Source organism: Penicillium pulvis, assembly GCF_028828015.1.
Source record: "Penicillium pulvis strain IBT 33274 chromosome Unknown contig_5_segment0_segment0, whole genome shotgun sequence".
NCBI classification, from domain to species: Eukaryota; Fungi; Ascomycota; class Eurotiomycetes; order Eurotiales; family Aspergillaceae; genus Penicillium; species Penicillium pulvis.
In genome coordinates this window covers 450958-474660 of record NW_026643078.1, presented here as the reverse complement: position 1 = coordinate 474660, position 23703 = coordinate 450958, and the positions used below count along the sequence as shown (strand labels likewise).

General features: G+C 50.2%; 14 protein-coding genes across 14 annotated transcripts; 4 read left to right on the top strand and 10 right to left on the bottom strand.

The window, feature by feature from the left end:
* Window positions 1-196: 196 nt before the first annotated feature.
* Window positions 197-1307, top strand: N7503_006737 (TBP-associated factor 8 family protein; the record flags this gene model as incomplete). The annotated part of the gene is made up of 2 exons (XM_057066284.1): window positions 197-458; window positions 535-1307. 2 exons carry the CDS (start codon window positions 197-199, stop codon window positions 1305-1307), a joined length of 1035 nt encoding a protein of 344 aa, XP_056919965.1.
* A 243-nt stretch (window positions 1308-1550) lies between these two features.
* On the bottom strand, window positions 1551-1922 carry N7503_006736 (uncharacterized protein; the record flags this gene model as incomplete). Its single annotated transcript, XM_057066283.1, has 2 exons — window positions 1551-1650; window positions 1705-1922. 2 exons carry the CDS (start codon window positions 1920-1922, stop codon window positions 1551-1553), a joined length of 318 nt encoding a protein of 105 aa, XP_056919964.1.
* A 323-nt stretch (window positions 1923-2245) lies between these two features.
* Window positions 2246-3712, top strand: N7503_006735 (putative Rad51 family DNA repair protein; the record flags this gene model as incomplete). Its single annotated transcript, XM_057066282.1, has 2 exons — window positions 2246-2305; window positions 2366-3712. The coding sequence occupies 2 exons, from the start codon at window positions 2246-2248 to the stop codon at window positions 3710-3712; spliced, it is 1407 nt and encodes a 468-aa protein (XP_056919963.1).
* Window positions 3713-3780: 68 nt separating this feature from the next.
* N7503_006734 (threonine/serine dehydratase) lies at window positions 3781-4983 on the bottom strand (the record flags this gene model as incomplete). Its single annotated transcript, XM_057066281.1, has 2 exons — window positions 3781-4550; window positions 4647-4983. The coding sequence occupies 2 exons, from the start codon at window positions 4981-4983 to the stop codon at window positions 3781-3783; spliced, it is 1107 nt and encodes a 368-aa protein (XP_056919962.1).
* Window positions 4984-5332: 349 nt separating this feature from the next.
* On the bottom strand, window positions 5333-6523 carry N7503_006733 (Ketol-acid reductoisomerase; the record flags this gene model as incomplete). The annotated part of the gene is made up of 1 exon (XM_057066280.1): window positions 5333-6523. The coding sequence occupies one exon, from the start codon at window positions 6521-6523 to the stop codon at window positions 5333-5335; it is 1191 nt and encodes a 396-aa protein (XP_056919961.1).
* A 1163-nt stretch (window positions 6524-7686) lies between these two features.
* On the top strand, window positions 7687-10122 carry N7503_006732 (isochorismatase family protein family; the record flags this gene model as incomplete). Its single annotated transcript, XM_057066279.1, has 1 exon — window positions 7687-10122. One exon carries the CDS (start codon window positions 7687-7689, stop codon window positions 10120-10122), a length of 2436 nt encoding a protein of 811 aa, XP_056919960.1.
* A 173-nt stretch (window positions 10123-10295) lies between these two features.
* N7503_006731 (rhamnogalacturonan acetylesterase RgaE) lies at window positions 10296-11105 on the bottom strand (the record flags this gene model as incomplete). The annotated part of the gene is made up of 2 exons (XM_057066278.1): window positions 10296-10936; window positions 10994-11105. 2 exons carry the CDS (start codon window positions 11103-11105, stop codon window positions 10296-10298), a joined length of 753 nt encoding a protein of 250 aa, XP_056919959.1.
* A 686-nt stretch (window positions 11106-11791) lies between these two features.
* Window positions 11792-13021, bottom strand: N7503_006730 (NAD(P)/FAD-dependent oxidoreductase; the record flags this gene model as incomplete). Its single annotated transcript, XM_057066277.1, has 1 exon — window positions 11792-13021. The coding sequence occupies one exon, from the start codon at window positions 13019-13021 to the stop codon at window positions 11792-11794; it is 1230 nt and encodes a 409-aa protein (XP_056919958.1).
* Window positions 13022-13377: 356 nt separating this feature from the next.
* On the top strand, window positions 13378-15323 carry N7503_006729 (uncharacterized protein; the record flags this gene model as incomplete). The annotated part of the gene is made up of 4 exons (XM_057066276.1): window positions 13378-14334; window positions 14387-14482; window positions 14550-14677; window positions 14729-15323. 4 exons carry the CDS (start codon window positions 13378-13380, stop codon window positions 15321-15323), a joined length of 1776 nt encoding a protein of 591 aa, XP_056919957.1.
* A 100-nt stretch (window positions 15324-15423) lies between these two features.
* N7503_006728 (NADP-dependent oxidoreductase) lies at window positions 15424-16401 on the bottom strand (the record flags this gene model as incomplete). The annotated part of the gene is made up of 1 exon (XM_057066275.1): window positions 15424-16401. The coding sequence occupies one exon, from the start codon at window positions 16399-16401 to the stop codon at window positions 15424-15426; it is 978 nt and encodes a 325-aa protein (XP_056919956.1).
* A 786-nt stretch (window positions 16402-17187) lies between these two features.
* Window positions 17188-18095, bottom strand: N7503_006727 (enoyl-CoA hydratase/isomerase family protein; the record flags this gene model as incomplete). Its single annotated transcript, XM_057066274.1, has 2 exons — window positions 17188-17929; window positions 17983-18095. 2 exons carry the CDS (start codon window positions 18093-18095, stop codon window positions 17188-17190), a joined length of 855 nt encoding a protein of 284 aa, XP_056919955.1.
* A 512-nt stretch (window positions 18096-18607) lies between these two features.
* Window positions 18608-19141, bottom strand: N7503_006726 (Hsp20/alpha crystallin family protein; the record flags this gene model as incomplete). Its single annotated transcript, XM_057066273.1, has 1 exon — window positions 18608-19141. The coding sequence occupies one exon, from the start codon at window positions 19139-19141 to the stop codon at window positions 18608-18610; it is 534 nt and encodes a 177-aa protein (XP_056919954.1).
* A 1369-nt stretch (window positions 19142-20510) lies between these two features.
* Window positions 20511-20865, bottom strand: tfb5 (TFIIH complex subunit TFB5; the record flags this gene model as incomplete). Its single annotated transcript, XM_057066272.1, has 3 exons — window positions 20511-20558; window positions 20645-20796; window positions 20847-20865. The coding sequence occupies 3 exons, from the start codon at window positions 20863-20865 to the stop codon at window positions 20511-20513; spliced, it is 219 nt and encodes a 72-aa protein (XP_056919953.1).
* Window positions 20866-21781: 916 nt separating this feature from the next.
* On the bottom strand, window positions 21782-23645 carry N7503_006724 (putative MFS multidrug transporter; the record flags this gene model as incomplete). Its single annotated transcript, XM_057066271.1, has 6 exons — window positions 21782-22301; window positions 22356-22717; window positions 22762-22917; window positions 22976-23299; window positions 23353-23447; window positions 23507-23645. 6 exons carry the CDS (start codon window positions 23643-23645, stop codon window positions 21782-21784), a joined length of 1596 nt encoding a protein of 531 aa, XP_056919952.1.
* Window positions 23646-23703: the final 58 nt, after the last annotated feature.

Below are 23703 nucleotides of genomic sequence, written 5' to 3'. Positions count from 1 at the left end.
ATACTGGATATTCTATGGTAATTGAATTGAATACTGGCACCGTCACTTCACCGCGATATGACTTAAGTATGGAATAACTGACACCTGATATCTCGGGCACCATTGGTCACGTGTCACATCACTCCCCGATTTGATCAACAACTTGGCAAGCTCCTTCTCACCAGCTTCTGCTTTGCTCTGCGCTGCGTCTACGGCTATGGCGTCGACGAGCCTACAAGTGAAACGTTCTTCGTCTCACCTCGAAGCTGCTGACAACAAGCGCCCGAAACATCATTATCATCGTCATCACCGCCTACAGGAACCTATCACCCTGCCACTTTCGTCCGAGCCGGCTGTACAAGATGAGACCCATTTCGACCACCTGATGAACCGTTCAATCGGCCATATCCTCAAAGAAGCAGGGTTTGATCTAGCAGATCCCGCTGCGTTGTCCAGCTTGCGCAGCGCTGCAGATACATGTACGTGTAGTGATGAGAGCAACCAAGCGGGTTGGCATTTGAGGAAGATTTGACTGACCCATGCGCCGATAATCAGATTTGACTCGTATATCTACACATGTTCGTCAGTCCATGTTGGCATCTCGTCGGATTCAACCTATTCCTCCAGACTTCGAGCACGCTCTTGGCCGCGTGAAATTGTCTCCCGATGACCTCCGTCCATATCTCAAATCATCGAAACCTGTTGTTCCTATCCCCACACTACTCCCATCACCTCCGCCGGAAGATGAGCTCAAGCGCAAACTTCCATTCTTGAATGCTTTGCGCGGGGAAGAAACTGTTACCAACCGCTCCTACATCCCGAAACATTTTCCCGACTTCCCAAGCAAACACACATACTCCGCCACCGCAGTATTCACCGAACGAGACGGCGACCCACGCAAAATTCGTGAGCGTGCAGCTGAAGATGGTCGTCACGGTGAAGAGGCGTTGCGCAAGCTGGCTAGTGCCGCGTTCCGTGACAATCCGACCAGCTCAAGTGGCAAGGATAAGAAGCTATGGGGTCGGCGCATGGAGAGCATGGAGACCATGTTTGAGAAGACAGTTAAGGGACTTGCGAAGAAACTCCAAAAGGACCAGAAAGATCCGTCTGCTCCTGCGCTCGGTTCTGCTATGGATATTGACTCGGGCAAACCAGGGGATGGAGACGGGAAAGCTCGCTCACAGGCGTCATGGCATTTGGAAATGGGACCTATCGTCAACTGCGAGCGGGACTTCTGGCGTCGTCCGGCGACAGGTTCGCGGAGCAAGGATGAGAAAGCATCAAAGCCTTCTGCTAGCGCTGAGCCAGTAAATGTTATGGGCACATAAGATACGTACAGGGACAGGGAGGTTGGTTTGATCTTATTATTTTGGATATTGGCGTTTAGTCTCGGTGCTCTTTTATGGGCTGGCGCTTTATTAGGAGTCGTTCTTGAGGAGATACCCCATGGCAGCAAGTCATAATGACAATCATTGAAATTCTCAATGCGCTCTGTAATGTACAAGTATAATACAATTGTAACCTAAACTCCACCCAATGCATTCTTCGTAACCTCCAGGCCTTGTGGAGGTTTATGATGCCTTAGACCCTGATGCCATTTTCTCCTTTGCCTCTTCAATCTCCCTCAATGGTTCCCACGATGTAGTCTCGACCGTCAATCCACCAGCGCATCTATCAGAAACAATTAGCCACCAGTTCCAGCATAGCAACGTTCCTCCCACTCACCGACGAAACAGCCGTACAACTGGCTGGCAGACAATCACTCCCGGTTGTGGAACCTGCTCTGAAGGTGGGTTGCAAGAGTACTGCATCATCTCTAGCAGTGCGCACTCCTTCAGATTGACTGGTTCGCCTTTGCGCTTCTTCTCTATGAAATTGCGGCGCACGGTGTTGACGTGGTCGGGGAGCGTGTCGGCGGAGAAGACGGGGACGAGGGGGGCCATTTGGACGGTAGGAGTGCGGTGCGTAGCAGTCGTCGGTGATTCTATGTTCTGAAATGTAAAGCTCGATGCGAGTATGCGTTCGACGTAGATGTGGTCGGTCCGGGTGAAGCAAAGTTCCTGCGGGTCCGAGTACTTGCAGTTAAGTTGGAGCTCCGAGTTCCCGATCCGAGCTATGATTTTACACTTCCTCCCAGATATCTCGCCAAATACACGCTTCTCATGCCACGGTCTTGAAGTGCAGTGCTACATGCTGCTTAAGTTTGGTTCGTCGTTTTATGAACTCAAGGCATGCATGATCCTGGCATCTTGGACATTTGTCTGCTATGGCTGCCAGCTTAGGCGCGACGGCATTAGGTGAAGTGCATCATGAGGGGCTGGACGAGGTATGTGTTACCGAAAATTAACACATTATATCATGTCATAAAATTCTAACTTTGAAAAAGCTTCTACATGATCTTGCCAATGTCTATCCTGAAGACGAATTTCAAGGACCGTCACTAGGCGTCCCAGTCCTCGATGCGCTAGTTGAAGTCTTCATGTTGAGGACTATGGGCCCTGTCCCTGATCATCACCACCAGAATATGCAGGATCTGCCCCCGTCATTGCTGCAAGGGCAGCAACCCGAACAGGGACAGGAGCCGAATGAAGCTGACGAGGAGATGCTTTTCACCGATGAGTTCGGCGATGCCGCATTTGATGAGCAAGTAGCCCAGTCCAATCTCATCTTCTTGGATTCTGCCTACCGAAGAAAGCGGCCAATACCCACCGTAGAGATTTCCAGCAGTCTTTCAGGTGCTGGTAAATCACAGCTACTGTATTACATGTCCGCGCGCGCGGTTTTGCCTCGCGAGTATGGCAATATCCCCATCGGCGGACAAGGTTCAGCCGTGGTTTTCATCGATGCCGATGATTGTTTTGATGTATGCAGGCTGCAGATGGTAGCTCGGGGAATTGTACAGCAGGCACGGGAGTCTCTGCACTCGAATACTTCAAAGACTACAGAAGATGAACCCCCTGCAAAGATACCTGATGATGAAGTGGAAGCTATGATTTCCTCCGCGCTAAAACACGTTCATATCTTCCGTCCACAATCATCCTCTGCGCTTCTGGCTACACTTGCCAGCCTGGATGCATATCTTTATGATATTTCTCGTCATTACTCTGCGTCTTGTCCGCTGCAGATGATTGCCATTGACAGCGCCACGGCCTTCATCTGGCAAGACAAACTGCGTGACAGTCTCGCTCGAGCCGAGGATTTAGGACGTTCTCGAGAAGAGAATGACAAATTACGAGAGCTGAAGCAGAGCTTCCATTCCATCGATCTTTATGCTGAGATTGTCAAGGAACTGAAGCGCCTACAGGCCCTATTTGGCTGCACGGTTGTCTTCACAACGACCGTCACTGGGTTCCGGCCGAAGAACATCAAAGATGACCAAACTGGTCCTCTGGGCCCTTATGACACACCTGTATCTCGGACCCCGGCTCTCCAGCCTGCTCTCCCGGCGCCGTGGGGTGAATTCCCCCTTCTGCGTCTGGTTGTCCAGCGAGATGCTGTTCGTTCGTTCCCACCTGCGATGAGTGCGCATGATGCCAGGAATGATGCTCCTATGCGGCAAAGCGCAGTTCGCCAGGGCAAGTTCTCGACCTATGTCAATGCCTGGAGACAAGAGGAATGGCCTCGCCGGGTTATAGACGGCCTCCGGCCCTATGGCGATGGAAGTTTTGCATTTTATGTCCGAGAAAATGGCATCGAGATCCCTCTGCCTGGACATGATAAAGCGAATACATGATATCTTATGTTCTCTACGACTCTATGTAATCTATCGCCCTGGTCACGCCTGTATGTATATAAACAAAATCAACTATACAACTTCGCAATCGCCTCTACAGTCGTGTTACCTCCACTAAACACGATTCCAATATCCCAACCCTTCTCCCCACCTTCAACCTCCACACGCTTCCGAAATTCTTCATCAAAAAGACAGACAGCCAACCCAACCACAGCACTAGGCTCAACAACAACCTTCATCCGCTCAAGTACCAACCTCAAGGCGGCCTTAATCTGTTCCTCTGTAACAGAAAACACACCTTCAATCTTCCGCTTATCAGATATAACCTCCCAATTCAACAAACCAACCGGCGTCCGCAATCCATCGGCAATAGTAAGCGTCGATACCTTCTCCACCCGAGCCCCAGCACCAAGTCCACGCCGACAGTCATCAGCGCCTTGGAAACTAGGCTCGGCGCCAAAGACTCGTGTAGATTTATCGGAGAAGTATGTCGCGACACCAGCGTTCAAGCCACCTCCACCTACAGGCGTGATCACAGCATCAAGTTCCTTACTCTTGCCCTTCTCAGCGAACTGTCTCTCCATTTCTAGAGCTGTAGTTCCCTGGCCGCAGATAATATTGAAGTCGTCGTAGGGTGGGATAAGGAATGCGTTTGTTTTGGCTTGAATCTCCGCGACGACAGCTTCGCGCTCTACACTTGTTGAACCACTGAATGTTACCTCTGCGCCGTGCGAGCGTGTACCGGCGATTTTGGATGGTGTGCTTATCTCCGGCATGACGATGTAGGCGGGGACGTTTAGTGTTGAGGCAGCGAGGGCGAGGGCTTGCGCATGGTTACCTGTCGGAAACGATTATTAGCTCTCTGTCCTATTCCATTCAATTGATCCGTTTCCACTGCCGGATTATAGCCAACATAGGGGTTGTAAGGTCATACCAGAACTGTGCGTTATGACTCCCCGCCGCTTTACCTCCTCCTCACCCTGCTTCTGGATCAATCGCAGAAGTGCGTGGTGCGCACCCCGCGCCTTGAACGCGCCAATGCGCTGCAGGTTCTCGCATTTGAAGTGGAAGCGTATCTGTGGTTTTGCGGGGGTTTGACCTTCGAATGGGGTCCCGACGAGGGCTTCTGGGGTTTGTGGGGTGGAGGCGATCTTGTCGAGGGTCTTGCAGGTGAGGAGCGGGGTGAGGTGGACGTATGTTTTTATGAGGTCGTAGGCTGCGTGGATAGCTGCTGGGGTTAGGTCTTGGGCTTGTTCGGAGGGAGTAGGCATCTTGGTTCTGGTGTTGGTTCTGGTGTTGGTTCTGGTGTTGGTGATGGTGGTATGGGATTGAGGAGGGTGAGTCGGCTTGATGCGAGATATGGTGGGTGTGCTGGTCCCCGGAGATTTCTCCGCAGCGCTGAATCTTTCAAGGCGGGGTTAACTCAATTGAGTCAGTTTTTACTTTGTTTACGATTTTACAGAGGAAAGATGGAAGATGAAGTGGTTTGAGAGAAATTTGGAAACGGCAGTGCCGCGATGATAAATTCGTATACCCGGACCCAAAAAACAAGTTCATAGTACATTCATAACTTTTTATCCAAACCCTCCCTGCAAGCGGGTATCACGATAATTATTTCATTTATTTCTGGTTCTCGGGGCGGAGAGAGCGGACAGCCTTTCCGGCGCGCCAGATCTCGAGCTCACGGATCTCCTCCATCTCCTTCTCGTACTTCTGGCGGTAGTCGGGCTGGGAGTTGTAGTCGAGGGAGCGCTGGGTCTCGGAACCGTCCTTGACGGCGTTGTAGAGGTCGTTGAAGACGGGCTTCAGGGCATCCTTGAAGCGGGGGGACCAGTCGAGGGCACCGCGACGGGCAGTGGTGGAGCAGGCAGCGTACATCCAGTCCATACCGTTACCACCGATGAGGGGGTACAGGGACTGAGTGGCCTCCTCAACGGTCTCGTTGAAGGCCTCGGAGGGGGAGTGGCCACGCTCACGCAGAACCTCGTACTGAGCGAGGAACATACCGTGGATACCACCCATCAAGCAACCACGCTCACCGTAGAGGTCAGAGTAGACCTCCTTCTCAAAGGTGGTCTCGTAGAGGTAGCCGGAACCGACGGCAACACCCATGGCAATAGCCTTCTCCTTGGCCTGGCCAGTGACATCCTGGAAGACGGCAATGGAGGAGTTGATACCACGGCCCTCACGGTAGAGAGAGCGGACGGTACGGCCGGAACCCTTGGGGGCAACGAGGATGACATCGACGTCAGTGGGGACCTCGACCTTGGTGAGGTCCTTGAAGACGGGGGAGAAACCGTGAGAGAAGTAGAGGGTCTTGCCCTTGGTGATGAGGGGCTTGATAGCGGGCCAAGTCTCAGACTGGGCGGCATCGGAAAGCAGGTTCATGACGATGGTACCCTTCTCGATGGCAGTGTTCATGTCGAACAGGTTCTTGCCGGGGACCCAGCCGTCCTCGATGGCCTCCTTCCAGGAAGCACCATCCTTGCGGACACCGACAATGACGTTGAGGCCCTGGTCACGGAGGTTGAGACCCTGGCCGTGACCCTGGGAGCCGTAACCGATGAGGGCAAGGGTGTCGTTCTTGAAGAACTCGTGGAGACGCTCACGGGGCCAATCGGCACGCTCGTAGACATCCTCCTTGACACCAGCGAAGTCAATGGTCTTGATACCACGGACGGGGGTCATGGGGGCAATGACACGGGACGCGGCCTTGGCCAGGGCAGGCCGGGGAAGGGCGGCGGTGATGACCGAGCGAGGGGCGGCCACACGGGCCATGCGGAGGGCACGGGGAAGACCACGGGAAGCCATTGTGAATGTGAATTGGGGGAGTGGAGAGTGAAGAGAGAAAGAAATCTTGAGCTGGGGGGGAGGAAATCTGGAGACTTAAATGCAGCAGCGGTTGGGGTGGGAAAGCTTCGAGTCTCCACTTTTTGCTGCGAGTCACCTCACGTGAGCTCCGGAGAGGTGCTGTTGCTCCCCGGTCCGACACCGGGGCCATCCTGATTGGCTTTCTGTGGCCGAATGGTTCACCGCACGCAGTCCATGACAATCTAGGTTGAGTGTTTACGTTGTTTGCAGATCTGCGCCAATCGCCACCGACATGATATTAATTATTTTCAGATAATTCCGGGGACATTGTTTAATCTTCCGGGGGAACTCACATTCCTAATCTCTAAGTCTAAAGTATTAATAAACTAGACTTAGCATTCCAAGTATGCAGCTCAATTGTCCAAGGCTAGCTTCCATGACGTAGTCCCTAACCCTAGCCTATTTTATTTAAGCTATGAATTAAACGTACCTAAATTAAGCCCTGGAGGACCATCCGAGCTATTCAGTGTGATTCTTCATATATGAGCCAATCTATGCAAAAGGTTCGAGACGATCTACCTTAGTGTCCCTCATTGTGTCATGTTCCATTGAATCATCTCCGATATCAACTCGGGGAGACTGTGGTGCCCACCGAGAGATATATCCACTGCTATGACTCAGGTGCTCCATAGCAACCTGGAAACCCATGGATTTGGACCTCAGGACAATTTCCCCACGGCATCGTATGCTGACAACTAGAACATGTTGTGAATAGACCTATCGAATTCCCAATTCCTTCTATACGGTAGACTAGTTACCAGAGACGTCTCTAGACTGAACCACCCCCCGGCTCATGGCCAATGACACTCGCTCAATGGACCCGACACGACGGACATCATGCTCGTTGGCAGCGCCAGTCACTCCTACCGTTGAAGGTCCCAGGGTTACCCCTCGGGTGGATTCCCACCTTGAAGTTCAAATAAATCCGATGATTCGCACCCTTTCAGTCATTTTGAAATCGTGGAAAAGTGTGCTTAGTTTCCTGCCTGAGGTGTCCACCTCCGCTTGAAAGTTACGCCCCACGGAACCAAAGTAAAACAAGCCCGCTTCTCCAACTCCAAAACCCCTCATATTAATTATTGGGGCTAGACCATGTCTATACAATGAGTTTCTTCTCATTTAATGACATCCCCAGGATTAAGACGCGTAAGGCGCTCTTGTTGCTCGACTTTCAGAATGACTTCGTTCGCCCGTCCGGAGCGCTTCACATCCCTAATACTGCAGAGATCCTGGAGACCCTGCCCCCACTCGCGGCAGCATTCCGTAAAGTCGGTGATGTGATTTGGGTTCGTTCACAATATGAGGCCCCCCAGTCGATCTCCGACTGGAATTTCGGCGATCGCATCGTCTTGGCAAAGGAAGCGCCCAAGAAACATACCATGCCCCAGACGGACGTGATTGAAGTCGCATCAGATCGCGATTCTCCAGAGCCCGTCGATATTGAGGCTTTCCTGTCTCCTCAGTCACCTATCTGCTGTGCCGCGCAAACTGCTGGTTTTCAGTTCCCCGCACCCGTTCTTGCCGCCATCAATCCGGAGCACGACACAGTATTGGATAAGACTGGGTACTCCGCACTGGAGTCGAACGACCTCGTGCTCTCATTCCGGACTCGATTTGTGACGGAGGTATACCTCTGTGGTTCTTTGTCGAATGTCTCAGTCTACGCCACTGCGTTAGATGCCGTACGGAATGGCTTTTCGGTCACTTTAATCGAAGATTGCCTCGGATACCGCCAGTTTGGGCGCCATTGTGAAGCAATGCGCCGCATGGCAGACATCCTTGGTGCAACTGGGTTGACTGCCGAGGAGTTATACCAGGAGTTGGATTGGGAGGAGACTCACGCTATTGCTCAGGGTGCACCACAGCCCAAACGGCCTGCTGGTGCGTCGCTAGGTCTTGAGAATGTCATGGACACTTGGGGGTTGGAAGCGGATGAACCCGACGATACAAACGAAAAAGGCCCAGAAGAGGCACTTGATATAACAGCGATTGCTTCTCTTAGTCGACTGCACCGAAACGCTGCGGGGGCTGGGCGGTCTCCCGTCGAGGGAAAGAAGCAAGTCCGCGCGCGAGTGCGCCGACCCAAGCGCCGCCCAGCTCCAGATGCTGCAGAAGAAACAGGCGATGGCCCATCAAATCCACCCGCAGAGAAAATACGGAAGCCGGATGAACCTGTTATTGGCGAAGGTGATTCGCGTCTTGTCAAAGAACTTGATATCCCAAGAGATGCCTTCGAGCGCATCCGAAATGAGGTATCTTGGCAGAAAATGTACCATCTCTCCGGCCAGGTACCACGACTGGTCGCAGTCCAGGGCCAGATCGAGCCGAATGAGGCCATTCCAATTTATCGACACCCCGCCGACGAGTCTCCACCCCTGAAGTCATTCACATCCACTGTTGATGAAGTTCGCATCGTTGTTGAGAAGATATTGGGCCACCCACTGAATCATTGTTTGATCCAACTCTATCGAGATGGACAGGATAACATCTCAGAGCACTCTGATAAGACGCTGGATATCGTTCGAGGCTCTTCCATTTGCAATGTGAGCTTAGGGGCCCAGCGAGTCATGGTTCTTCGCACCAAAACTTCCTCGGAGCGCAAGAGTGAAACAGAATCAGGCCGAACGACACAGAAAGTACCACTTCCACATCAATCACTTTTTATCCTCGGCCAGAAAACCAACATGCGCTGGCTGCATGGTATCCGGCCAGATAAACGCCAAGAGAACACCAAGGCCCCGGAAGAACAAGCATATGGTGGTGAGCGAATCTCACTGACCTTTCGACACATCGGAACATACCTCCACCCAACCACCGATTTGATCTGGGGCCAAGGTGCGGTGGGGAAGTCTCGGGACACAGCTCGCCCCGCTGTCCACGGGAACCCTGAAGAGACGGAACAAATGATTCGTGCATTTGGCCAGGAGAATCGCTTGTCCGAGTTTAGCTGGGATACCGTCTATGGCGGTGGCTTTGATGTGGTTAATTTTGTGACTGCATCGTCGACGCAATTGATAATGAGTGGAGACCCGGTGGCAGACCTGAGGGTGCGCCTTGGCCTGGGAGAAAATGGTATTCGATACGAGATATCAGACAAGCCAGATATGGAAATGAATGGCAATGAAACCAAACGACCCGTGTATGTTGATCCTCAGGGAACGACTGTTACCGGCGATCTTGCCATCTTGAGACATCTGAGTTCTCGACCCGCCGAAAGTTCACGACCTGGAGTCGATATCCTAAGAGGTGGAAGCCATCTCTCCTGGATAGAAGACTTGCAGCTAGAATGGCGCGAGCATTATGCAAGCAAGCCCATGGAAGGGTTTAATGGTAGCTTGCGACAATGGGAGCGTGCCCTAGAGGGACAGCATTACTTGGGAGGTGCAGTCTTTGGCATTGACGATTGTGCCCTTTGGCCGGTCTTATGGGAGATAGTACAGACCCAAGGGTCCCTTGATGCTCGGTTTGCCAATCTGACCCAGTACTATCATCGAGTTGACAAACGGGGTATCTTGCGAGGCATCCTGGAGTCCCGATGACCCTGGTCTGAGAAACTGTGATAGCAGTGACTTTAATACCCATTTTACACATGTACCTACAGACATATTACGAAACATAAACATGATGAAACTACCGGCGATTTGCCAAACTTTATGAACACCTTACAATCCGAACTGCCTTTGCTATCAGAGCGTTAATCACCCATTCGACTCTACAGACAATCGCCTGGGAAAACAGTAGTGTTCAATGCACTCTCCAGCGCAACACCTCCACAGACCACAGCCTTGAAAAAGGCCTCAGCAACCACCAGCGCTCCTGCAGGACTAGTATGGGTATGATCAAGAGGATAATACCCATTAACAACATCGTCTCCAAGAGAATCAAAGATACTCGCAACATAAGCCCCGTGATCAACATACGCCACGCCCGCCGTCTCCGCCGCCAACTCTGCATACCCTACAAACCGCGACGGTGAATAAACAAATGACCCAGTCTCCCACGGGTTATCAGGTGTCTGACTAGAAATCAACACATTCGCTCCAAGCGCCGTGAACGTGTTCGCTGCATTCTCCAAGTACGCGGGGAACGTCAGGACTGTTTCGGTTACCCCATCGTACACCGTAGTGCAGGTCTCATCGCCTGTCCCGGAACAATCAGTGCGTCCGTTATCTGTCGGTGTCAAGGATCCGCCGTCGTTGTGACCGAATTCGATGACTACCCAGTCCCCGGCTTGGATTTCGTTGGCGATGGTCGTGAACCGGCCGTCGCGAGTATATGAACGTGCGCTGCGGCCTGCAATTGCTTGATTGGAGATTGTCCATGTGGTATACGTTGATACGTATTCAGCCCACCCTGGTCGTGTTAGCTATATCTTTCCTGAATGCTGCCTGGTATGGATGTTGTTTGTACCATTTGTGCCAGTGCCACCTCCGCCCTTCGCCATGGTAGAATCACCGGCAAAGTAGATTGTGCTTCCAAGGGCACTGGGGATAAGCGCTGAGAAAAGCGTAGCAGTCTTCATGGCTGGGAGTATAGAAAGAACGTTTGAATAGGATTGATTCGATAGTATGCTTTTTTTCCTCCTAAGAAAAGGCATGCACCTGGTGGCGTTATATAGACACCGGAGCTTCAATCACTATATATTTGAATCAATTCTCCGAAGTCATACCGGAAATACTTCCTCATAGGATACGCGGAAGAAAGTACCCCATAAAACCCTGACAGCATTGTCTGCCAGGGTCATCCGACCCACAGACGCTCGGATCAGCGGAAAAGAGGGCTCAATGTGCAACTGATGTGCATAAGCGTCCAAAGCAAAACCAGAAGAATGTCCGCATTGACGAGATCGACAGAACCAGCGCTTTTTTTGATTCATGGAAGCTGGGTTTCTGCGATCCACGGTGGAAGCTCCTTGGCTTTCGGGGTAAGTCTTATTTGGACGTGCGGAGAGGGAATCCTTGGTGTTGAAACTTATTGTGTTTCGGGGTAGATGAAACCGAGTGGATGTACTTGGTTGAAACTTGGCAGGACTGGGGTAGGATACGAGTGTCGGATTAGGTGATGGCTCTGGATCCGCTTTGTACTATCTTGAAACAGAATGATCTAGGCTGTATTTTGATGGTTGGAGTATTTACATAGTATAATATATGCAACTGAACAAGATCCTTCTAAATCTAAAGTGAATTGAGAGCTTGGACCGGCAGCACATTATGCAACAGATTCCTGCATCTGCCTGAATAGCTCGTCCGAGTCTGGCAAGATCGGGTTCGCTTGAGCCAGCGCCTCTTTCAGGCCACTAGGTGGGTAGATCAGCTGCTGATTGATATAGCACTTGATTTTCTTTGCCTGAGCTCCGGAGAGACTAAGCTCCCTATTCCATCCCGCGGAAATAACAGCACCCCAGCCACCAAGGTCCAGACAGCAATTATACGCAGCCTGTTGATAATCCACCAAAGGCTCCCCAAGGAGATCAGCTGCGGCATTGTGTCCCGACACGCGACCAAGGGAAAGAGCGTGCTGGCAGCTCATCAGCACATAATGCTTCCTTTCCGCATCGGCATAGGCACAAGCAGCATCGCCAGTGGCATACACATTATCGACCGATGGCACGCGTAGATGCTGGTCGACACGAAGGCGGTCGAGATTATCCTTCTCACCGGGGATTTGCTGTGTCAAAGGTGTAGCCCGAACGCCCGCTGTCCAGATTGCAGTCTTTGCTGGAATATGCTCCCCAGACGCAAGTGTTACGCCGTCTGCATCGATGGCTGTGACGGCAGACCCAAGCTTCAGCTCAACTCCGAGCTCGGTCAAAGCTTGCGTGATAACAGAGCGAGAGTTCGATGCGAACTCGGGGCCGACCTGACCTGCACTGCTGACCAAGATGATACGGGCGTTTTGGATATGACTGAGGCGTTTAGGCAACTCGGCTGCAGCTTCAATGCCTGTGAATCCCGCGCCGCATACAACGATAGTATCGCGTGATGGGCTTGGCGGAAGGGAAGTAAGGCTCTGAAGGTGGGCATCAAGTCTCCCAGCCGATGCTAAGGAATCGACGTCGAAGGCATTCTGTTTGATGCCAGCAATTCCATGGGGGTGCACGACGGAGCTTCCGGCGGCTAGAATCAGGCGGTCGTATGTGATTGTTGATTCGACTCCCCCGATGGATCGCGCATGAATCGTGTTCGTTTTGGTATCAATGGCCTGAACAATGCCCTGGAAGAAAGATATTTTTGCTTCCTGGAAGATGGGACCAAGGGGGTGAACCATTTCGAATGGGTTGGCTTCGTAGAGTCGTGGACGCATGACCAGGCATGGCTCTGGAGCGATGACTTGGATCTCCAAGCTGCTTTCCTTGTTCAGAAGTGCTGCCAGACGTTTGGCTGAAAGGGCACTCCAGACGCCAGCGAAGCCGGCGCCGATAATGACTAATTTTGCCATGTTCCAAAATTGAAACAAAGTGTTGAAGGTTCGTACGAACGTTTCAATATTGGATAGGTGGGGTAGATGGTAAAGATAAGAACTAGATCGCAGAAATTGAGGCCCTTTAATGTAGCCTCTTCAATGCCATCTAAGGCGAATTCAATATTTGACCATTTGATAGGCAATTTGATACTTGTCGATAGGCTAATCAAGTCAATGGCGTGACAGAAATTAGAATCTAGAAATTAGGTTCAAGTCAGCTAATAAGTTTCCCCGCTAAACCGCGCGCGGTGGATACCCGATTCCCCGCCCGGATACCCGCTTCAACGACCATCAACGCATCTTCAAGTCAGCCGACTGCTTTCCACCTTGATATGGACGATAATAATCGGAATAACCCCCTGCAAAATGGCAGAGCCACGCGATCTTCACTAGCGTGCTTGTCCTGCCGCTCGCGTCATCTCAAGTGCGATGCGAAGCAGCCACGTTGCTCACGCTGCGCGGAATTCTCCAGGGAATGCCAATATGCCCAATCACGGCGGGGCGGGTTGGACCGTGCAGCGTTAACCGAGCGGCGCAAGCGACTTGCAGCCATTGAGGATTCCAGGTTGAACACCAACCCGAGCCTGCAGCGATCTGCAGGGTTGCAGAGTGGTGTCCAAGGTTCCAGTACTGGAATCGTTGAGGTGGATCTCTCAAACAGCTATGGAGTGATTAATGAAACTAGTACCGGGGCTCGATCGTCTAGTACTGGGTCCCTGAGCACAGTTTCAGTGCAGTTCAGCAGTATTGAGAACGATCCTTTGATTGATTGTTACTACAAGAAGTTCCACCAACTTCATCCGTTCCTTTTACCTCAGAGATATCTGACAAGAGCTTATCAAGATCCGACGCGACAACACTCTTTGAAAGCGCTCATTGCGATTATGCGTCTTGTTGGGAGTATTTACAAGTCGCATCAGTGGTCGACTCCATTGCAGGAACACGCAGAAGCTGGACTTTTGCAGTTACTACCAACAGATCCTGTCATGGTCCAATGTCGGATGTTATACTCAATAGCATTATTCTGGTACGAGCAAAAGAGTGAATCACAAGGTCAAATGAACATAGCGGTTCAAACCGCCCGTGACATGGAAATGTTCAAACAAGAATTCGCAGTCAGGCATGGAGGTGGTGATCCGGTGTTACAGGAAAGCTGGAGGCGAACATGGTGGATGCTATATACCATTGAAGCTTGTTATCAGGGCACGTTAGGAACTATGTTATTCGAGGTTGCCAACGTAGACGCCACTGTGGAACTACCTTGTGAAGAAGCAGAATATGAACTTGGGGTAAGTATTTGATTCTGCTCCTGAAGAGGCTGTGTATCTTATTCGACTGCAGGATATTCCCACACCGAAGACTTTAAATGACTTTGACTGTCGCGAGTTTGCTCCCGATGATATCGACTTCTCATCGTTTGCGTACCTTATTGGTGCTGTACAATGTGCGGCATTTGCCATCTCCACGGCGCCCCAGATTGTCGCGAAAGAAGACTCCCCCACAGGTGATCCAGACTGCGGACTCAATTCTGGGTGCTTGGCTCCTTTTATTGCCCAAGAATCGCAAGCAAGTTTTGAGGAAGAACGGAGAAATTGACGAGCTCATGTTCCAGGCCCATCATCTTATTCACGTGTAAGTCATTCTCTGCTTACTAAGATAGTAGTGATATTGACCCTTCTTCAGCTCGTATATTGGCCTGCACCGTCCATTATCAGACCTCAAGTTCAACCCCGTGGAAGAGGCATCAAGCTGTGCTAGGGAGCCGCCTGAAGATATTGCCGCGCCAGATTTGGTGAACGTACACACCGTCCGCGTCTTGCGGTCCGTCGAGGCACAAATCCGCCTTTTAGCATTACCTACTGCAGAATTCCACCATAGCCCTTTTATAACCTGCATGGTCAGCGAAGGGACGCTCGCTCTTCTCTCTGCCTGTCACTTCCTGTTGAAAGGAAAAGAATTGGCAATTGCACGAGAACAAATCCGGATGTCTATTGGATGTCTCAAAGCACTTGCTGAGCTCTGGCCACGAACAGCAAGGAACGTGCGGGAGCTGCAGACGATTGCCCACCATGTGCTAGGAATTGGATCCAAATTGACAACCCAGCCCAGTGAAGGGTCAGACTTTTCCAGTTGCCAGTCACAGGGGGACGCTTTTGGGTCTGAGACTGGAACATCTAGCGACGACTTTAACATTCTGCCTTCCTTGGGGTCTATAGACGATTTATGTGGGTGGTATAATATTGGAGATCTGGATCCAAATATTGCTTGGGAGAATTAAGGCCTGACATTTGGACATATCAATGAAGATGGAGACAATAGTACCTAATAAACTCTGGAACCAGGAGCCCAATCATTCCAAAACTCTATTGATAGAGAATTTAACAGCCCTGAGATTCCTCCTCGATAAAATCAATAACAACCTTATATCCGCGATTCCTCTGCCGAGCACAGCCCCACGCTGCTTTTGCTTCATCAAAAAGAAAAGATTTGATCTCAAGTTTCTCCAGGCTACCATTGTCAATCATTTCACCACTCTTCCTTAGTCCCTCTGCATTTGGAGACACGATAAAGTGCACATATCGCACATTTGGATGATCAACAGATTCCTCAGCTTGACCTCGTCCAAATGCCCACGCAGGCGCAGGATCTCCAACAGTCACGATGACTCCATCATCCTTGACGCACTCCCAAGTCTTTTTCAAGATATCACCTCCAACCGTATCGAGAACCATATCAACGTCGGCGATCTTATTTTCCCAGTCGGTGACCCCATAGTCAAAAACTTCACTCGCACCCAGTCTTCTCAACATTTCATGATTCCGAGAAGAAGCCAACGCAATAACGTGCGCATTGAACGCCTGTGCTGCAAATTGAACAGCATAAGTACCAACGGCACCCGAAGCACCTGTAACGAGAACCCTCTTTCCAGATTCATGTGATTTAAGTGCTCCATGATCGACAAGCGCTTCCCAAGCTGTAAGAAGGGGAATAGGCAATGCGGCTGCTTCTGCATGAGACAATGTTGTCGGTTTCTGCGCAACTTCACTCGGTAGGCAAATCACATAGTCTGCTTGGCCCTGACCTCGATCCCCCCCGAGAAAAGCAAAGACTTCATGGCCGATTTGCAGTGGGCCTTGGTAGTCTGGCCCAGTAGAGGAGATCACGCCCGAGATGTCGTGTCCTGGGATTCGGGTTGAAGTGGCGTATGGTTCCGGCCAGATAATTTCGTCTCCGGTTATTCCGGCGGCGTGGACTTTGACGAGAAGTTCCGAGCCTTTAGGAGTTGGCTCGATCATTGAGCGATTTGTGGTGATTTCGGGCGAGGAAATTTCACCTAGGATTTGAATGGCTTTCATGGTGGAGTGTGTTTGATCTACCAATTTGACAATGTTTTGGCGTGGAAGCGAACATCTGGGACTGAATAGGTGGATGATATGTTAAAAAAATACATTGTCTTTTTCATGTACTAATAAATTCTGTAACTATAACATTCATTGTGTGAACAAAGGGAAATCGGAGTTTGAGGCGTTAATTGAATCCCGAGTTGCCGGTGCCGGGTATCCGTACGAATTGCCGCACGTCTGCGTCCTTTACTGTGTAGGTGTATAGTCAAGCATGTGTATAGAACTTGCGAAATAAAACTGATTTAACAAGTTTATCAATAGTAGTTGAAATTCCAGTAACAAAGTTAAAGGTCCTATGTGCGCGGAACACTTCTAAAGTAAAAATCCCTCCTCTTCTTTGCTCCACCTGCTGATATCAATGAAGCAACAACAGAAAGTGTCTGTCTGCCTATGATTAGACATAGAGGTGGGAAGATAGACGAAGGTGGAAAGGCAACGAGATCATGACCTGAAATAGGGTACAGATGAGCCTTTAATACCCTTGGCACGGCGACTTTGGCCCCTTCGTTTGCTCAGATAATAAGAGATTATATCCAAGACAAGGCGAGTCTGCCTTGTTTGAAAGAGATCATGTATCAGGTGTCTGACATGGAGTCGATGAAATTTATACTATATACATGGTTTTCGATTGACTGAACAGTATACCCTCTATACACAATCCAGATCAACACAACTGCGTCCAATACCTTTCAAAGGGATGTGATCCTCCAGCATTCACTATCTGAAGAATTATACTATTCATAGCTTCTCGAAAGTCGGCGTCCGCTTCTGGATCCCAGACAAAAGCGCCTTGGAAACGTCCTGCGTCTGGATAGCCGCAGCATTCCATACACCAGTATACCGCAACCCGTCCTGCACGGGGTGATCCCTCGACCAGTTCAGAATCTCCTTGGTCCCCTGCACAGCAACGGGACTCTTACTAGCAATGAGACCAGCCATCTTCAAAGCCGCAGCAACAGTTTCCTGCTTATTCTCATAAACAGCATTAACAAAGCCAACACGCAGCGCCTCCTCCGCTCCAAAGACACGAGCAGAAAGCGCAACTTCCTTCACCCATCCATAGTTTCCAACAACCTTAGGAAGGCGAGTGAGTGTGCCAATATCAGCCGCAATACCAATATCGACTTCCTTCACTGCGAACTTCACATCGCGCGAGCAGAGACGCACATCCGCCGTTGTCGAGATATCGATTGCCAGTCCGAAGCTATACCCGTGCATGGCGACGATGACGGGCTTCTCGCATTTCTCGATGGATGTGATGCAATCTTGGAATTCAGCGACGTGGCGGCGGAAGTGTGCGGCTTTGCGGGCTGGGTCTGTGCCATCTATGCCGTCTTTGGCGAGAGCGCTGCCCTCTGATGCGGCTTTCACGTCGAGGCCGGCTGTGAAGGCTTTGTCGCCGGCTCCGCTGAAGACTACGGCGCGTACGTTGGAGTCGTCGGAGAGTCGGGCGAATAGTTGGCCCATTTCAAGCCACATGCTGTGGTTATTAGTGGGTTTGGGAGCATAGATTAATTGTGAATCGTGGCTTACGCTTCAAGGAAGGCATTCATCTTGTCTGCGCGGTTGATTTCCACGTGCGCGACATAGGGGAGGTCGGCTGGGAACTGCACCGTGAAATACTTGAACGAGTAGTCTTGCGCCATATTGGATGGGATAGGTGGTGGTTGGAGTGCGGAGAGATGTGGGTCGCTCGAATGCTGGCAGCTTGATGGGTAATTATTTGAAAGCTAGAGTTGTTATCGATAGAAAAATCTGGACTTTCTACAGGTAAGAGTCTAAATACTTCTTGAAGCGTTGAAGTGGGAGCTTCGGCATCAACGCATGTGCCTCGGCCTCGGCTCAGATAAGGAGCGATAAGCGCCCACCGCCTTTACGTGCATGAGCGGCTACTGTTTTAGATCTACGTTGTCTGCACTGTATTTGTAGCAATCAAAATAATTATGAGATTTGGTTTCAAGAAAGAGTGTTAAGATACATGTTCGAATTAACTCTGAGATTTGGTGGTCCTTAAAAGAGTGTGAATATACATGTTAAAATGAAACATCAGACAAATGAAACTCCTCCAAACGATGCGATCAAGCAAAAGTATTAAAATCGTAGCTCATGTTGCGTGTCGTAGTTAGCGTCAGGGACACGCGTGGTCGTGGTACTTCCTTTACTGGACGGTAATCTTCTTGGGAGCAGTAGCTTTAGCCTTGGGAAGGACAATGGAGAGAACACCACCCTTGAGGCTAGCCGTGACGGCGTCCTGGTCCACGCGTGTGGAGAAGGAGAAGGTGCGCTGGAACTCGCCGATAGTTCGCTCACTAGCCCAGTAACGAGCAGCAGCAGGTTTGTTTCTCTTGTTGGAGCCAGCGTCGGTCTCGGAGGTTTCGGATTTGTTGTTGTCCTCACTCTCAGTCTCAGGCTCGGTGTGGTGGTACTCGCGCTCGGTGCGACCCTTCACGATCAGATTATGAGCGTCGGAGAACTCGATTTCGATATCCTTTTGAGCGACTCCAGGCAGCTCTCCATCCAAGTGGTAGGCATCTTCGGTCTCGCGGACATCGAAGCGGGGAGTGTAGGGTCGCGGAGCTAGGTGGTGGCTGCCTCGACGGTGGACGTCATAATCGTCAAAGAGACGGAAGAGGGATGACAAGTCACGAGAGAACTCTCCCGTTGGCAAGTGGGAACGGAATTGAATAGACATGGTGGAAGTTGGATAAGTAGATTTGAAGCGCTTAAAGATGAAGTTTGGAGCTTGGAGCTTGGAGCTTTGTAGTCAAGAGAACTGTTTGTTGTATGATGGGATGTGAAGGTCAGAGGTCGAGGGGGTATTTATGCATTGTGAGTGAGAGCAGAGGCCCAGTCCAGAACCCTCTGCCACCCGTCCATTGCGCAATTCAGGAAGTTTTCAGGTGTTACTTTGCATCATCGCGTTGTTGCAAGATGTTTCTAGATATCGCTAGACGTGGGTCGTACCTTCCCGTCGCATGTGGGTCCTTCTCCAGGATTCCATTTCTATCACGTGATCTGCATAGATCCATGACTACGTTGAACCAAGCTTAGCATTAACCAATCAGTGCGTAGTGGCACGGTCATCTCCAACATTTCCTTCTTGATACTGATTTTCGTATAGACATGAGGAGGCAGTCATATCAAACAAACAATAACGTAATCATTCGAAAAATGAAGGATGTGTGTAAGATGGCTGACATTCTAAATACTGTTGCTGCTACTACACTATTATTGGCCTACATATCTGCCTGATAATGAGGGTACTATTCCTGAATACCCTTACAGAGATTATCAAGAAGGCACTCAAGGGATTTGCGTCGTAGGATCATACACTGGGTAGTTCCATATGCATAAACTACGAGTGAAGATTGTAGACCTGGAGAAATTGATTCCTCATAAATCAGTCATTGCCACTGACAATTCTATAATGTACTCACTCGCAGTGAGGAGTCCCTCGGACGGTCAATTGGCACCCAAACTTGGAGGAAACCTGGAAAGGGGAATAGAGGAGACCAAGCAAAGGAAGAAAAGGAGGTAAGGAACGAGATCAAGAATGAATCGGTCCAGAGTCTCCAGTGCGTCTCAACACTGGGGCTAGTGGGTTCCAAGATGATGCTGGATTGATAGCAGGTTAATACATACAGCGAGGAAAACACCGAAAGCCAACAGAATATTTCAGTAGATGTGTTTTAGGGTATCTCATAAGGCGATGAGTGGCCAGTCATGCCATCCTTCTAAACAAATCATGATTCACCGGTCGCTTTTCTAGCGCGCCGATTATATGGACTCAAATAAAATATATGGACTCAAATAAAACGCCAGGTAAGCCGAATCCACGATATGAATTCAGTGGTGGGTATCATTAGGGCTCGTAGACTCGTCTCCGCACGCGGACCTCCCTGTTTGTTCCAGCAGTGGAGGCTGCACGCAGGAACAACATGGAAGCGCAAAGGGTTGAATGCTGGCAGCCATCTCGGTATTTGTCACAAATGGGATCGGAATCGTGCCTTTTAAGAGCATAATGGTTCGAGAGGATGGGGCCTTTCGAAGACACGGTCGCTTTACTCGGATTCGGATTCGTCAAGCTGCATAATTTTCTCATCAAGGTCCTGAATTGCACCCATGTTAGATATTGTTTCCAATGCGCCAAACCCTGGGTGCGGAGATGGCGAGTCAAGGCTCAACGGGCACATACATGGTCCAGACGCGCCTTCAGATTTTCTAGCTGACTCTCCTTGATGACCAAGTGGTTTTCATCGTCCAAGTCCTCCACAATGTAGTCGTGTCGTTCCTCGTCGTACTTCAGGATCATGGATTTGATTGAGGGATCGCACTCGATGAGCAGGCCTGGTAGTCCACGTTAGCGCAGGTATTTCGGCGATTATGAATTACCTTACCTCGCACAGCGCGCGGCATTGTGGATTTGGTGGCGGTGGAGGTTGGTAAGAGTTCGAGGGCGTGAGTGAAAGAAGATCAAGAGTTGGAGATGTTGGAGGTGGAGCTATCAAAGCGATAAGGCGTCAAATAAGGCACCAAGGCACCAATACTTTCAGACAGACACAAATGGTTGACTAAGGAAAGACTAGAATTTCTGAATAAGACTACTTATTGAAAAATTCGAATACATTCATTATTCATGTCTTCTCACTTCTGATGGTTTCTCTGCAAAAGATTTGGCTTGAAGAATATCATGGTTGACCCAGACAACGATCATCTAGTTGGATTAATTGACTGGGCCGAAGCTTAGATTGGTCCTTCGGGAGGATCTTCACTCCCTGCAGCAACTTACGGGCAAATAACGCCTCGGCGATGGCTGAATACGGTATGAAGACTATGAAACTTTGGACCGAACTTTCTGGGATATTCTTTCCACGAGCACTGGTCTTGGGCACGAGACCATCCAAACAATCAAGTGGCAAGAATTGTGGGGCTTCTACTTTCTCATGTATTCACGAGTCGCCTTACAAATGCACCAGACCCGGAGTCCATTCGCGATGACGAAAGCGGCGCCTACAAGATGCTTGGTCCAAAAGGCTTGCTTACAGGCCGGCTACGAAGGTTCTGGTATCAAGAGTTTTATGAAAAGTGTTAAGAGATTCATTTAGCTCATCAAATCGTCAGCCAGTTGAATGACCTGGCAACTTGATAAGCCAAAGAAATATCTATAATAATTTCGAAATTATCTTCTAGAATACTCTCTTCCAGTCAAGGATAATCTCATAGAAGGCCCTTGATCCTTTATCTTCTTCCTTCTACGTGTATCCTGTGTTCCACAATTTGATTCAAGAGAATTAACAAAAAAGAGAATTAATGATTAAGCCCGGTATTTCCCTCATTCATCAGTCTTGTCGTCGTTTCCCGCCGTCCATCCAGTCCCAGCCTGGAAGACTGCAGCCACCAGTATCAAGAAAGTAGCCGCCATAAATAGCATACTGAATGCATGTTCATAGCTCTGAACAGCTACTAGCCGCTCAATGCCATCCAAATGGGATACCGTGGCAGGACTACCAAGAAGGGTGCGAACCAAGTCCGGTTTGGGCGAGAGTCCATGTCGAGAGAAGCCCGATTCCAATGACCCCTTGAGAATCCGGGTGAAGAAGCCTCCTCCGACAGCGGATCCAAAGCTACCCGCGAGCGCGCGGAATGTGGTGAATAAAGCACTAACGATGTAGTGCATGTGAGGACTAGTGAGATGTAGCAGATGTGACATGGTGTAGTTCATTAGTGCACCGGCAAAGAATCCGTTCAAAAAGGTCGCTGTCATGAATAATGCTGCTGCAGAATCCTCTGAAGATAGAATTGAGAGGGCCATTGTCGCGAGTGCAAAGAGCATGAAGAGGACTAAGCAAGATCTATAAATTGAGGTCAGTTGATGGTCAATGCAAGAATAGTGCTGGATTACTCACGCATAATAGCTACCTCCTTTGCGAATATGAAGCCAACCCACAAGTATCCCGCCAGTTCCGAATCCTGCATTGGTCGGGACAAGAATGAGTCCTGCGGATGCGGGAGCCCATCCCCGAACCGCAATCGCGTAGACGGGACTGAAGAATACGACACACCAGCGAGACATCATTAAGCCCACACCGGCGAGGCATGATAGCAGCACGCTACGGTTCCGGAATAGGTGGACCGGAATGATGGGTTCGCGGGCCCATCGAGACTCGATAAGAAGAAAGAAACCGAGAAATGCTAATGACAATGGAATAGGCCAGATGAGAACCTCGGGAGAGGCCAAGCTGGTGAGAAAGAGGACGACCGAGATTGTCTAGCTTGTTAGCAGGGCCATCTAGAGCAGTCAAACAAACTTACTATTGTCAGGGCACCAGCATAATCTATCCGAGCAAGACTTTGGAGCAAAGTCCCTTCCCTCAGCGAGCTATGATCTTCGGCTGGTGGTGGAATAGCGAGGTATAGTAGGGGTCCTAGAACAAGCGCCGCTGGAGCTTGAATCCAAAAGATGAGGCGCTTAGCGTTGGGCTCGGAGTTAGCCACGGTAACAAGTCCGGGGTGATTGCAGACAGACCCATCCAATAATAGGCGTCAAAAGTCCGGCTAGGACGGCACCCGAAGAAAGTCCCACCGTGTAATTGGTGCTGATAAGCCCAATAAACAATCCTCGTCTCCGGGTACTGGTGAAATCCAAAATCAACATGATAGCGATACTCATCAAACCCCCACTTCCCATTCCTGTAACAGCACGGCCCAATAAGAAGACCGCTAATGACGGGGCAGCAGCAGTGATGAATAGGCCGATTGCCAGGATTGTACTTGAGAAAACCAAGCAAAGACGTGCGGTGAAGATCGCTGCGAATCGTCCTGCCAGCGGAGTTACGCTCGAGGCTGCGATCTTCAAGCAATTAGATACCGCAATGTTCATCCCCGAGATCCCGGTTGTCCTACCATGAATGTGGAGGTAAACCATGTTGCCTCGGCGAAGGCATCTAAGTCCGCAGCGACTTCGGATTGCGCGGTTGTCATCATTGAGATGTTGGTTGCTTTTAGAATCAATTCGTCAGCATATTGTCTAATCGAGATGAATAAGGATTCAACTTACCTTGAATGAAAATGAGGAGGGACATCAGGGCACAAATGCCCCATCCTCGGAGGGTGCTCAGGTCCGTCAGAGAGTCATGTTTTGTTGCTGGCTCGATGAGCGGCGTCTGTTCAGATGGTGGTGTTTGTGTATCAGCCATGATGGAATCTAATCAATCCAAGGCTGGCAAGGGAATGGTAAGATGGATAAACAGCCAT